Consider the following 14,030-nt stretch of genomic DNA (forward strand, 5'->3'; position numbering starts at 1 on the left):
AGACAGCAAGCTATGGTGCTGTTGAGAGCAGGATGCATGGTCAATGAGAGGTGCTGCCAAAAATGTAGCATTCTAGTTCATACCTGGCTAAAGGCCCAGCAATCTATTTTGTACTTGCTCCTGGTTCCATCTTGCTAGGTGCACCATGCAGCCATTTCCTCTCTGTGGTTGTGTCTCTTTACTGGGGTCATAGCTTTCTCTTTTACCCCTTTCTCCTAGGACTGTTTACCTCCAGCAGAGGGGGATTGTTGTGGTTTGGTGAGGAGTATGGTGTTGAGGTGAGAGGAGTCCTCACTCCTTTTCTTTCTTTTGTTCTTAGCATGACTACCCTTTTACCAGAGGTTGAAGCTTTTGTACCAGAGTTAGAAAGATTCATAGCCAATGTGTATTTTCCATCATGCCTAATCCCTCTCCAGAGGAAATGATTACAGAACCCCTATTGGCATGAGTTAAGAGGAAGGGAAAGGGGGAAAATACATGGAGAGATAAACAAAACAAAACAAAACAAAAACAACAGCAAAGATTGATATCTCGGAATACTGTCCTGGTCACAGTAGTCCCCCTGGTCTCTTTGGATCTCATCAAAATTGTGAGAATTAAAGGGCAGAGTACATGTAAGGGGTTTAGAATAGTTTTTGGAAGGTACACAGTGAGTGCTTCATTAATGTTAGGTGTCATTATCCAGGGCTCCTTCACTCAGGGAAGGACCTTGGTTTCTGCCCCAAATCAGATCCTCTAGGACAATCACTCCCACACTCAAAAGTAGCTCCAAACTCTGAGTGATATATTCCCTATGCTTCGTTAGGACAGTTCAGTCTGGATGCTGAGTCATTTCTGGTCTCCCTAGGGGTGGGGTTGCCACGGTACCCCTCGGGCATTCTCTTACCTCCCCAATATTGGTTTTCCTCTCAACCTCACTTTGAATCCCCAAGAAGCTCAGTCGCCGCTCCAGGTGATAATCTTCTCCAGCTACATCCCTTCCCAACACTGGCTTGCGTTCAGGTGTTGTTACTGACCTTCCTGGGAGCCCTGGGACTAGATAATTACATTGAAATTCAGAAGCAGTATGCAATTTTTGGCACTGACGTCTTTAATTAAATTCAACAAGCGTTTATTGAGCACCTAGAGCGTGTAAAGTACAGCTCCTTTAAATACATGTGGTCCTTAACAATTTAGCCTGTTTTACTCACTCAATTTGGATTAATGTTGATCCATCCTTGAGTTTTATGAAGAACAAATATTAAAATAAAAAACTGCACACTTCTTTGCAAATATGAACGTCTGATGTGAATTATTCCTGCTACAGTATTAGTATTAATTGCAATAACAAAACTACCGCTTCGCAGGCAGGCGGTAGAGAGCAGCTGTAAGGCCAACGGGAGTCAGACGGAAGAGGTCAGGGGAGGTGCCTGCAGCACGTCCGGCCCAGAAGGGGAGGAGCCTCGAGGAATGTACCCAAACCCCGCCCCCTATCCCTCCCTCTCCGTTGGTGCGGCGTAGGCGGTTACCATGGCGATGACGTCTAGAGGGCGGGGCGGGGCGGGGCTATGGGGAGGGGGAGGAAGATGGGGGGNAGGAGAGAAGCGCAGCGCCGTGCCGCGCCGGGGCCCATGTGGGGAGGAGTCGGAGTCGCTGTTGCCGCCGCCGCCGCCGCCGCCAGTAACTGCTGGACCGGAGTGGGAGTGAGGGGGAAACGGCAGGATGAAGTTCGCCGAGCACCTCTCCGCGCACATCACTCCCGAGTGGAGGAAGCAATACATCCAGTATGAGGTACCGGCAGCAGCTGGGGTGTGGGAGGACTCGGAGGGGCCCNCGTTCGGCGCTAATCCCCTCCGCCCCACTCACTCTGACCTCTTGTCCCCACCCTGGGCGAGCGCCCCCTCGCCAAGGTTAGGTTTTGTTTCTCTCTGCTCACCTCTCACCAAGGAATCTTCTCTTCCGAGATAAGCCCCTTTAGCGATTTTCTTCATTCCACAGAGCCCTTCCGCTTTTCCCCACTTGCCCACTGTTGACAAAGGCTTTGTAACAGGGTCGAAATTTGATTTAAATGTGTATTACGGATGCAGTGGTTACTGTATGCAAACGTATTGTAGTCATCTGTTCGGTTTTGCTAATAAGACGGGGACAGCCTTTTTACTGATTGCATGAAGTATACAAAGTAATCACATCTCTGGTTTTGACTGTCCTGTTGTTTTGGAACGAAGTGAAGGAGAAAGAGGAAGAAGCGTAGAGAAGAGAATAATTAAATTTTTCAGATTTTCTTTTCTAAAATTTTTGTTAGCGAGGGAGAAAAGTACTGTATTGTAAACAATGTACTTTTAAGACATACCTGTGTGTTGTAGATATCATGGCCCCCTCCCTCCCCAGTTTCTGTTGGTAACATCTCCTGGAGGGTATTCAATAGCTACTGATTAGGAACCTCACATTAGTATAGGGAAAAGTACAGGTAATGAACCCATGTATATTTTCAGAAGGCAAGATACCTGAAGAGCTTTAAGCACTGCAATAGGTTATTCTCAGTAGCTGACCATTGAGCTCCTGGATAAAGAAAGACTTATCTGTAACCTCCAGGAATTCACATCTATGTATGTGCGGGAACAAAGAGTGTAAAATCAATACGAACTCACATATGTTAGCTACATTTTATGAATTAAAATATTTTAGCTCTCTAATTTCTATTTAAGTTCAGTGATAGGATGTTTAGGCAATAGCACAAGTTTATTTTTCATATAGCAGTTGTAATAATTGGGGAAGACAGGGAAAGAGGTGTAGGTAAACAGAACCTTGAAGGCTGTATAATAAATTCACCTTGTACCGTACAGTATTTGATTATTGCCAGAAATGAAACACCCAGAATTATTGACGCTTTCTTTCACTTCATTTTCTTATAGTGTTTTGTGGCTACATTTTGTAAGAATAAAATAAGGGACTAGCTTTTCAGCCTGTGGAGTTTCTGATTTATTGTTTCTAATAACATTCGGTCAGTTTTAAAACCTTGGCTAGAGTCCAGATGATGGTTTTTATTGAAAGGAGGGCATTGGTCTTTCATCTTGTAGTAGTAATTTTCAGCACCACTGCCAGTTCTTCAGAGAGGCATAGGAATAGCATGCTGAAGCAACATCTTCCACTTTTTATATAGTATGGAAGGCTCGATTTGGGCAAAAGTAATAGTGGCTGGTTGTATGCTGTGATTAATTTTAAGTATTACAGCACTTAATGTTCATAGAATTGTATTAATTTGGAAGAGCTGGGGCTGGAAGGGGAAACATAAGATGTAGTTTGAAAATGCAATTACCTCTTGATTTGTAATGTCAGCTTTGTGGCTGGAGTAACCGCAGTAATTCTGGGACTCCTCATTCGTATATTCCGTTTGGATACTAACCCCAGTTGGGTTGGTTACTCTAGGTTGGTTACAGACGGACAAAATTCCCCAGCACATGTGTGACTGCCTTATCTTTCCTGGGGCAATTATAAGGAATTACAAAAATTCATTTATTGTGGATAATTGAAATTTTATTCTGCAGAGTCCCTACTACCTAACTCCTGTCCCAGATAAACTCATTGTTTGGTAGGCATAATTAAATAAGGGGCATTTTTCTTTGTGAATTGGAGCCATTAAAGGCATTTTTTATAGGGTTGGGGGTTGGTGTTGCTATATTGTTTCTCAAGAGCTGGTGCTGTTCCTTTGAAAATATTTAAAGAGGCATAAATAAGAGTTTTCAGAGTCTAGGCATTTTGGCAACTTAAAAACTTTGGGGAAAAATGACATCCTAAAAGATGTTAGCTATTGCTAGAGAAAGAATCTTCTTACAATGCAGTAACATGTAGTTTCTCATATATGAACATCATGCTCTTGAAACACTGTTAATGCAATAGACACTTGAATTTGTTTTTCAAGCACTAGTGGTGAAATTTTAGGGTATTACTCCTGATGTCTAGACTATGGTGCTTTCTAGAGCTGTGAACCATGATGAACTGTTCAGCTTCCTTGATTTTTATGTCATTTCACTACACTTAATATACACTAAATTATACTAGAAATAAGCAGAACATTAGATAGAAACTGAAAATTTTGTTTTACATCTATAATTATGTGTATTATTGTGTGTAGATGGCCACACAATAAATGCTAGTTATTATATATGTTAGCCATGAGACCCTGGGGACAATCTTTTTATCTTTCCAGGTCTCTTTCCTTTTCCATAAGATAAGAATATAGGGTCAGAGAGCTTTTCAAGGTCCATTGTGGTTCATAGGTTTTTGTTTGTTTAAGAGAGAGAGAGCATGCCAGTGGGGAGAGGGGCACAGGGAGAGGGGCAGGAAGAGGTAGAGACGGAGAAAAAGAGAGAGAATCTTTAAAAATATTTTTTTATGTTTTATTTATTTTTGAGAGAGAGAGAGAGAGAGAGAGAGCGAGAGCAAGCGTGTGAGCAGGGGAAGGTCAGAGAGAGGGAGACACAGACTCCGAAGACAGGCTCCATCCAGGCTCTGAGCTGTCAGCACAGAGTCCAATGCGGGCCTCAAACCCACGAATGTGAGATCATGACCTGAGCCAAAGTTGGACGCTTAACCGACTGAGCCACCCAGACGCCCCAAAAGAGAGAATCTTAATAAACAGTTTCCACGCTTAGCATGGAGTCTGATGTGGGATCATGACCTGAGCTGAAATCAAGAATTGGATGCTCAACTGACTGAGCCACCCAGGCACCCTGTTCGTAGGCTTTTTTGTTTAAGTTTATTTATTTATTTTGAGAGAGAGAGATGGTGCATACGTGAGAGAGAGACAGAGACAGAGAGAGAGAGAGAGAGGGAGAGAATCCCAGGCAGGCTCCTTGCTGCCAGCACAGAGCCCAGTGTGGGGCTTGAACTCATGAACCATGAGATATGACCTGAGTCAGGATCAAAGTCAGACCACCTAATCAACTGAGCCATTCAGGTACCCCCATAGTTTTTTATTGAACTTTTAATGGTGTTTGCTTTTTGGAATGTTAAAATTATTATTAATGTTATTTACTCATCAATACTCTAAAAATTATTAGAGTTTCTAATTCAGAAATAAATTGTGGAGTTCATAAACTCAATTTTCATAGGTAGAACAATAAAGCATAAAAGAGAGCAATAAGGAGAAACCATATAAAGAAAATCTATTTGATCCATTTGTGAGTAGCATTTATAGAGAATAAACACAAATGAGCAGAGACCATCCCTGTTTCCAGTAATCTATTTGAGTGTAAATCTTGGCATAGAAAATAGAACATCAATAAATCTTTATAAGAGCACTTAAAAAAATTTAGAATCACTGATTGCAATTTTAGAGCTCTGTAATTGTTTAATCAAAATTAACAGACCAGTTTCAACCACATAGACTAGTATGACCATGTTAATATTTTACAGAATATTAGCAAAAGAAGGAAATATATTTGGTGCCTTAGGCTGCTGACTTGTGTTTTCATCCCTAGGGTCCTGTGCTGCTTTGGTTTCTCAGGAATTAGAAATAGTTTTTTCAGTGTATACTGCAGTTTAATAAGCTAAAATAATGAGGTATCTAAATTTCAGGATTTTAGAGTTTAAGGGGAATTTGAACACCATCTACCTCTTTGTTTTTTCAGATAAGGAAAAAAAGATCCAGAGTGGTTAAGTCATTTGTCCAGGATCACATATAGATAGTCTTTTGAGCATAGATGTGTAAGCACTGGGAATCAGGTCACCCTAGCTGTGTGACCCTGATGAAATTACTTCCTCTTTCTGGGCTTTAGGTTCTTTGTTTGTAAGGTGAGAGAGCTGGACTTAATGGTTTCTAAACTCACAGGGCTATATTTTCTGAGGACCCATCTAGCTTTACATTTCTGTTTTTTTTAATGGCTTAATTATATTTGACATATGAAGAAGATAGAACTTAAATTTAGGACTATTAATAGCATCTTTTTAAATTAAGGTCCTTTCAGAAAATTTTGATGAGATTTTAATCTGGGAATGGAAAGCTGACCCAATGAAACTTTTATTTAACTTAAATAAAAGGTGATAGTCATGGATTAATTTTTTTTGCAGGATTTGGAAAAGGAGAGATACATAAACTGTACATCCCTATTTTCAATTGTAAGGAAACATTGCCCTGACATTATTGTGATTTTCATTTAAAGAAGTATCCCATGAGAATGCTTGTGTTGCAGGCTTCAATTTCCCAAAGGTATTATGTTGATTAGTTAGGGTTAACTTGTCTTGCTAGAACTTGTTTGAAATTTCCAGTTTGGCCACCCGATGGGGCACAAACCACTTTTTCTTTCAGGCACTTCTGCAAATGAAAGTACAGTAGAGCATATTTAAGATGACACTTGTAAATGATTGTGTTCATAAGATGCCTGGCATTTACCATTGTTTCCTAAATGAGTGAATGAATGTTATATAAGAGAGGGACCTATTACTACTCTTTATTATATTTGTATAATTAAGTGTGTTAGGATGAGTATCCTGGAAAGATTATACTTGTCCATCCATCCCTGAAGGTTGGTTTTGGATCAGCTTTTGGGTGAAGGCCCAGATCATAAGAACCTAAGAATCTTCTTTGACCTGGGGTGACCATGGTAAATTAGTCCTGGCTTCAAATCCAGTCCTAATCTGGAAAGCATTTGAGAGACTGGTTGAGTTGTGCTGGCTAGGGGTTTTAAGTATATTTGCATCACAGCCCCTGAAGGAGCGTACCCAAAACTCCCATGAAGTAAGAGAAGATAATATTAGAACTGTTAGTTATATTAGTTTTTATGTATAAGACAAAAAGAAATACAATTTTACTAATGTTTAATAAATGGATCAATTCGATGGCCTGGTTAGCAGATGTTCTGAGAAAAAGAGAAGGATTGCTAATAGCTTTCTTACTTGTGTGTTCACTTTCAGCAAATAGCATTATTCTAGTTTATGGGTGTGTAGAATTTACAGATATTATCTAGTTTTTACTAAACTAACTCTTATAAAATAGATAGGGCTTAAAACGACTCCTACAGGGGTGCCTGGGTGGCTCAGTCGGTTAAGCGTCTGAGTCTTGATTTTGGCTCAGGTCATGTTCTCCTGATTCATGAGTTCAAGCCCTGCATCCGGCTCTGCACTGAGAGCATGGAGCTTGCTTGGTATTCTCTCTTTCCCTCCCCCTTCTCTTTGCCCCTACCCTGCTTGCACTCTCTCTCTCTCTTAAAGTTAATAAATAAACTTAAAAAAGAAAAAGACTTCTGTAAAGAAGCCTCAACAATAATAAGACTAAAGCAAGCACATGTGAAGGAAAAAAATGGTAGAGCTGACAGTTGTACTTCTAGTACTAGCTTTTGGTTAGCCAGATTATAGAGGAAAACAGTCGTACTTCTAATAAATCTGACAAGAAGTTTGCCCCCAAAATTCAAAATAATTAAGATAATTCTTTGAAATAAGATTTTAAAAAAACTTTGTTTATTTATTTGGAGAGCGAGCACGGGAGGGACAGAGAGAGAGGGAGAGAGAGAGAGAATCCCAAGCAGTCTTCGCACTATCAGTACAGAGCCTGACGTGGGGCTCAGTCTCACAAACCCTGAAATCATGACCTGAGCTGAAATCAAGAGTCTAACGCTTAACTGACTGAGCCACCCAGGCACACCTAAAAAAGATTTTACATCCACTCTCTGCCACAGTGAACTGCACCATAAACATATATTATGTGTTAAGAATATTCTGCCTTTGTGAAGTTTGTTTTTCAATTTATAGATTATAATTAAGCTTCACAATCAACTAATTTCTGAAGTTTAAACTAGACCTTTGAAATACTATATCACAAAATGTTGAACTTAGATTTTTAAAAATAATGAAGCTTTTCAGTTATGTTTTCTAAAAGTATTGTTATTGATAATCTCTTAGGGTAAAAATATTTTTGCACTATTTATAAACAAAAGATTAAAAACTATTTATCATTGTCTTATCTTTTAGAAACTATTTAGGGGTGCCTGGGTGGCTCAGTTGAGTGTCCAACCTCAGCTTAGGTCATGATCTTGCCATTCCTGAGCTCGAACCCCATGTCAGGCTCTTTGCTGACAGCTCAGAGCCTGGAGCTTGTTTTGGATTCTGTGTCTCCCTCTTTCTCTGCCTCTCCCCTGCTCGTGTTTGGTCTCTCTCTGTCTCAGAAACAAATAAATATTTAAAAAATGTTTTTAAAAAAGAAACTATTTAAAAATTCTGTGTTTTATTATGTATACAGTTGTAGAAGGATATAATTTATTAATAAACAAATATATACTGGAGGAGGTACATAGTAAGTTTTTGTTTTTGTTTTTGATAGGGATATGATATAAAAAAAAGGTTCGGAAGACTCTGTTCAAGTTGTACAGCTTAACCAAAGCTGGTTTGTGGATTGCCTGGTATTGAACTAGCCTTTGCAATTGAGAGAGTGTCAAAATTCACTAGAGTTCTTACCCATTTGTATTTGCTTTTTCACATATTCCTCTTACCTAGTAAATGCTGAAAGAAGCCAAGTAGAGCTCATGAACAAATGCCTTAAATTATCCATTCATTCCAACAACTATTTATAGGGGTTCTCCTATTTGCTGTAGGTTGATAGATTTGTCCTGAAATTCTAGCTCTTTCATTAAAAATAGAAAAAATGGGGTGCCTGGGTGGCTCTGTTGTTAAGCATCTCACTCTTAATTTTGGCTCAGGTCACACACAATCTGATAGCTCATGAGACTGAGCTCAAAGTTAGGCTCTGTGCTGGCATTGTGGAGCCTGCTTGGGATTCTCTGTCTGCCTTTCTCTCTCAGCCCCCTCCCCCATAAATAAATTCTTTAAAGAATAGAAAAAAACAGTAGTATTTTTTGTTTTTGTTTAATTTTTAAATGTTTATTTTTTGAGAGAGGGAGAGAGAGCACGCATGTGCACAAGTTGGGGAGGGGCAGAGAGAGAGGGAGACACAGAATCTGAAGCAGGCTCCAGTCTCTGAGCTGTCATGACTGCATAGAGCCTGATGTGGGGCTTGAATTCACAGACTATGAGATTATGACCTAGCCAAAGTCGGATGCTTAATTGACTGAGCCATGCAGGCACCTCTGGTTTTGGCTTTATATTTCAGTCAGTGCGGTGTTTCAGAATTAAAAATGGTATAGAAAGGAAAGATTGCAGATTGAGGACTTGGAAAATTGTTATAAATTTGGGTCACTTGTAAATGACATAGAAGATTTTCTCCTTAGCTTTTTGAACTTTTGAATGTTTTTTGTTATATACCTTTCCATCTAATTTGTTTCTAGGAACATATTTAGGTACCTATTTCATCCTGTCATCATGCAGTTGTGGCTATAACGACTGATCTGAAAATTCTTAAAAAGATGTTCATTTATTAGAGGTCAGAGGAAAGTATAATTAACCAGCTGTAAACATAACTTACAACTTCATATGCTCTGTAACAAGAGGACAATATATTGATCAAGCAAATATAGTCTTCTCTTATTTATTGAGGGTGACCTGCCGTATTTACAAAGACTGTAGACTAAGAATGAGGAAATATAAGTCCTTAGACATCGTTGTGTCTATTCATAAATGATGAGAGAGCAAGAGATTGTTTTGAAGATTGAAGGGCTGAAATGTAATCATTCAGGAAAGTGGGAAGTTTTTAGATTATTGTGTGACTTACTTAGGCTAAATTGGTAAAGTTGCAGTTCAGAGTAATGCATGTGCTTTGTAGGCTTTTTCTGTATCTTAGAGCACTGGTTCTTAAACTTTTTGATCTTGGGACCACTTGAAACTTCTAAAAATTATAGAGGATTCCAGTGTCTACTGATATATATATTAGAAATTAAAAGTGAGAAACACAGGAGTTTAACAAGCACACCTTCTACTAGGAATATGTTATCACACTTCATACAGCCTCTGGAAAACTCCACTGTTTACTTGTGGAAGAATGAGAATGAAAAGGACAAATGAAGTTTTGTAGTGTTATTAAAAAAAGAATTTGGATCTTTTGGGCTCCCTGAAAGGGTTTGTTTGTTTGTTTCTCTCTCTTTTTTTTTTTTTTTGAGAGAGAAAGAGAACACGTCTGCAAGCATGTAAGCAGGGGAGGGGCAGAGAGAGAGAGAGAGAGAGAAAGAGAATCTTAAGCAGGCTCCACACCCAGTGCAGAGCTGATCTCACCAGTCTGAGATCATGACCTGAGTTGAAATCAAGAGTTGGACGCTTACCTGACCGAGCCATGCAGGCGTACCTCTTTTTTTTTTTTTTTTTTTTTTAAGTTTTTCTAAGTTTATTTACTTAAGTAATCTCTATACCTAATATGGGACTCAAACTCACGACCCTAAGGCAAGAGTTGCATGGTCTTCTGAATGAGCCAGCCAGGCACCCCTTCCTGAAAGGGTTTGAGAGTTACCGCCTTAGAGCACAGGACTCCTTTCAGAAGATTCAAAGATGGGCTGAGAAAAAGTCCTCCAGTTTTAGGAAGCACACAGGGGACTAAGGGAATCTCTCGAGTGAGAATTCTCAGGTATTCCCCCCACTGCAAAGGATGTTAAGGGGAAAAAAAGTTGGCTTCTTTGGGATTCCCAATTCCATTCTGTTTTCTTTGAATTGAATTAGTTGATGTGTGGTCAGCTTGTCGTTAAGGAGAATGGAATTGGCGTTTATCAAGCAGTTAGGAGCCCAATGTCAGCTGCTTTACATGGGATAATCTCATTTAATCTTCACAATTTTACAAGATAGATAATTTATTATTTTCATTTTAGATTAATCAATTTGTTCATGGCTATATACCTAGCAAGTAGTAGAGCCAGAATTTGAATTTGAAATTGAATCTGTTATACATTAGAGCTCTTGCTTTTTAAAAAAATGTTATTTTAGAGAGAGAGAGAGAGAAGGACAAAGGGGGGGGGAGAGAGAGAGAGAGAGAGAGAGAGAGAGAGAGAATTTTAAGCACGGAGAGCCCGATGCGGGGCCCAATCCCATGATCCTGGGATCATGATCTGAGCCAAAATCAAGAGTGGGACACTCAACCAACTGAGCCACTCAGGTGCCCCTAAAGCTCTTGGTTTTATACAAGAATTGTAAGTAACAGCAGCTGTTATTTTTTGAGTGCTTACTGTGGTAAGTATTTTAAAAACATTTTCTCTTTATTAGCAAGCCATTTAGATAGCCATTCCTCTCTGTTTATAGGGGAAATTGAGTCTTAGAGCCATTGAGTAATTGATTATGTTGATACTGCTAATTGTAGGTAGCCTTCTTTTAATTCTTATGACCTTATGAAAAACAAATAAATTCTTTTATTTATACATATGTATGGTTTGGTGTGGTCTGACCTTTTCTTGAGCATCTGCTAAAATAATGGCTGGTCCGTTTTTAGTCCTAGGTCTCAGTCTGCATGGTTTGGAGGTAGTGGGGTGTGGTCTGGAGGTCAGAGTTAATTTATATTTTCTTCAAAATTATCAGTGTAACTGTTATTAGATAGACAGCTGGTAAATAGAGGACCTTATGAAGATGAGGCCATAAGAAAACGATAAAGTATTAGAGATAAGAGAAAGATGAAGTGGGCATAGCTGTTGTATGCTGCAGTTGTGGCATTTGGCTTCTAGATCATAGATCATGGAATGTTAATTAGACCTGTAAGGAATTTCAGAGATTATTTAGCGCAATTCCTTTTTTTTACTTAAATGGGAAATGAGGTTTAGAGAGGTTAAGTGATTCAAGGTTACATTACTTGGTTAGTGGCTGAGTTAACACAATTACTGTGATTCATTTTATTGCTTATTATTTTGTCTTATGTGCTGCTGTGTTCAGAATGCTTAGAGAACAAACTCTAAACCATACGGCATAGTTCATATTCCAGCTCCACAGTTTACTAGATGAGAGACCTCAGGCAAGTCACTTAACCTCTCTGTGCCTCAGTTTCCTCATCTGTAAAACAGGGATAATAATAGTAGTTACAGGTCTTTGGGAGGATTAAAGGAGTTAAAATATAGAAAGTGCTTAGAACAATGGCTGGCACATAGTAAGAGCTAATTATTTGCTGTAGAAACTATTTCTCCTGTAGAGCTCAATGGTATTAGTGTTGTGTAAACCGAGCCTTAAAGCTTGTCACTCTGGGCTTGTCCAGTTCAGGTTTTCTTGGAAAATGGCTTTGTTGATTTTAGCTATTACTCCTATTATCTGTGATATTTATATCAATAATTAATGAATGAGTTAATGTTAAACATTAATATTTATATTAAAAATTGTCCTTAACTTTTTTATATGTAGTAAGGAAACCATGCAGGAGCAGTCATGTGGTTTTGAAATAAATTCCCTGGTCACTTGTAAATTAGACATTATTTATTTAAGTTGTAGGCCCTGTCTGTATTTTTTTTTAATTGAGGTGAAATTCACATGTGTATTCTTAAGTATGACCAAATAGCTTGAGTGAGTTGTTGGAGTTTTTAGTGGATATCTACTTTTAGTTCTTTTCAGTTTTCTAATGAAAATTTAATATCTAATATTAGAATTAGTTTTAGAGTTGAAAAAGACCTTCTCAGCCTCTCTGTTTTATAGATGAATAAATTGAGGGTTAGAGAGGCCAAGATTATGTGGTCAGAGTCTTGAAACTAGCTGATAGGAGAGCCTAGGATAAGAATATTGGCTTCCTGCTCACTAATGCACATTGCTGAGTCATATCACTGCTGTATAAACTTAAAATTTTTTTGTTTTTAAATTTTTGAGAGAGAGAGAGAGAGAGCGCATGAGCAGGGGAGGGGCAGAGGGAAAGGGAGAGAGAATCTCAAGCAGGCTCTACACTGGAGGTAATCTAGGCAAATAGAATAATATTGAGCAAAGGCATAAATAGGTGGAAGTATCCAACCATATTAATGAAATCTCGGTTAGTGGATATGTTAGAGAACTAATGGAGTGAGGTTAGAAGGGTGGACTGGGAGGGATCAAGGGGTGAAGGGATGCGTACCTTGCTGAGTTTAAACACTTCATGGGTGTGAAACATCAAGGATTTTAAAGAAAAGGTTAGTGGAGAGAGATCAGTGCAAAGTGAGATGTGTAATTTAGATCTTGGAAGATGCATTGGAGAGAATAAGACCAAAGACAGGAAAAGCAAACAGTATAGCCAAAAATATTGAGGGCTTGAATCAGCAGCTTAATTAATCAATTTTAGTGTTTATTTTTCCCCATATTTTAATATCAAAATCAGGATATATATAATAATTAATGCTGTGTCATAGATTAATTTGCAGATACATTTTTCATCTTTTCATACACATAAAATAATAGGGTATATTACTATTGGTGACATCTTAGATTTGATGACGTTTGATAGTAATCATATATATTTACTTAATGCTTACTGTGTATATGTCAGGCAGAGTAGTAGATACCTGTCAACAGTGAGCATCTGGCAGTGTCTACCATATTTAGCAATTTTTAAATTTTTTTAATTTTTGATTTTTTTTTTTTGAGAGAGAGCGAGAGTGAGAGCAAGTGGCGTGGAATGGGCAGAGAGAGGGAGAGAGAATTCTAAGTGGGCTCTGTGCATGATGCTTGATCTCATGACCTGAGCTGAAATCGAGTCAGATGCTTAACTGAGTGAGTCGCCCAGGCACCCCGAGCAACCTCTTTTTTAAATAACTGAAAGGGACCAAAAGGCCATGGGATCTATCTGGGATGTCATTAAAGGTTGAGAAAGAGATTCATAAGAGCATGGTTGAAGAATGAATGGAGAAAGTAAGAAAAGTTCATGTTTGTCCCCACAGAGCTCTAGAAATAAATTACTTTGATATCAATGTAGAGTTTTCTTATTCTTTTGTTTAGTCAGTGAATGGAGATTTAGCCCTTTTTTTAGGTTTGTGGAATAAACTCAAATGTGATCAGTGATAATGAAATTGAGATATATTCTCTCCCTTGTTTTTCAAATATTTTTATAATAGCAGGTCACAAAGGTGTTGATGAGCAGGTGAGTTACCACTTCTAATCACAGAGTTCATACATCTTTTTTGTAAACATTTCTTTTTGAGTTGAATATATTTATTTGAAATATGAGTTTTGAAATAGAAGTACCTCAAAGT

General features: G+C 38.6%; 1 protein-coding gene across 1 annotated transcript in view; it reads left to right on the forward strand.

The window, feature by feature from the left end:
- Positions 1-1,575: 1,575 nt before the first annotated feature.
- XPR1 (xenotropic and polytropic retrovirus receptor 1) overlaps positions 1,576-14,030 on the forward strand; it is a 207,008-nt gene continuing 194,553 nt past the window's right edge. Inside the window, exon 1 of the mRNA XM_077763224.1 lies at positions 1,576-1,770. Coding sequence (XP_077619350.1) covers positions 1,702-1,770 — 69 coding nt within the window. The 5' untranslated portion in view covers positions 1,576-1,701. The remainder of the gene's footprint in view (positions 1,771-14,030) is intronic.

Source organism: Crocuta crocuta, unplaced genomic scaffold, assembly GCF_008692635.1.
Source record: "Crocuta crocuta isolate KB4526 unplaced genomic scaffold, BGI_CrCroc_1.0 scaffold3, whole genome shotgun sequence".
NCBI lineage: Eukaryota > Metazoa > Chordata > Mammalia > Carnivora > Hyaenidae > Crocuta > Crocuta crocuta.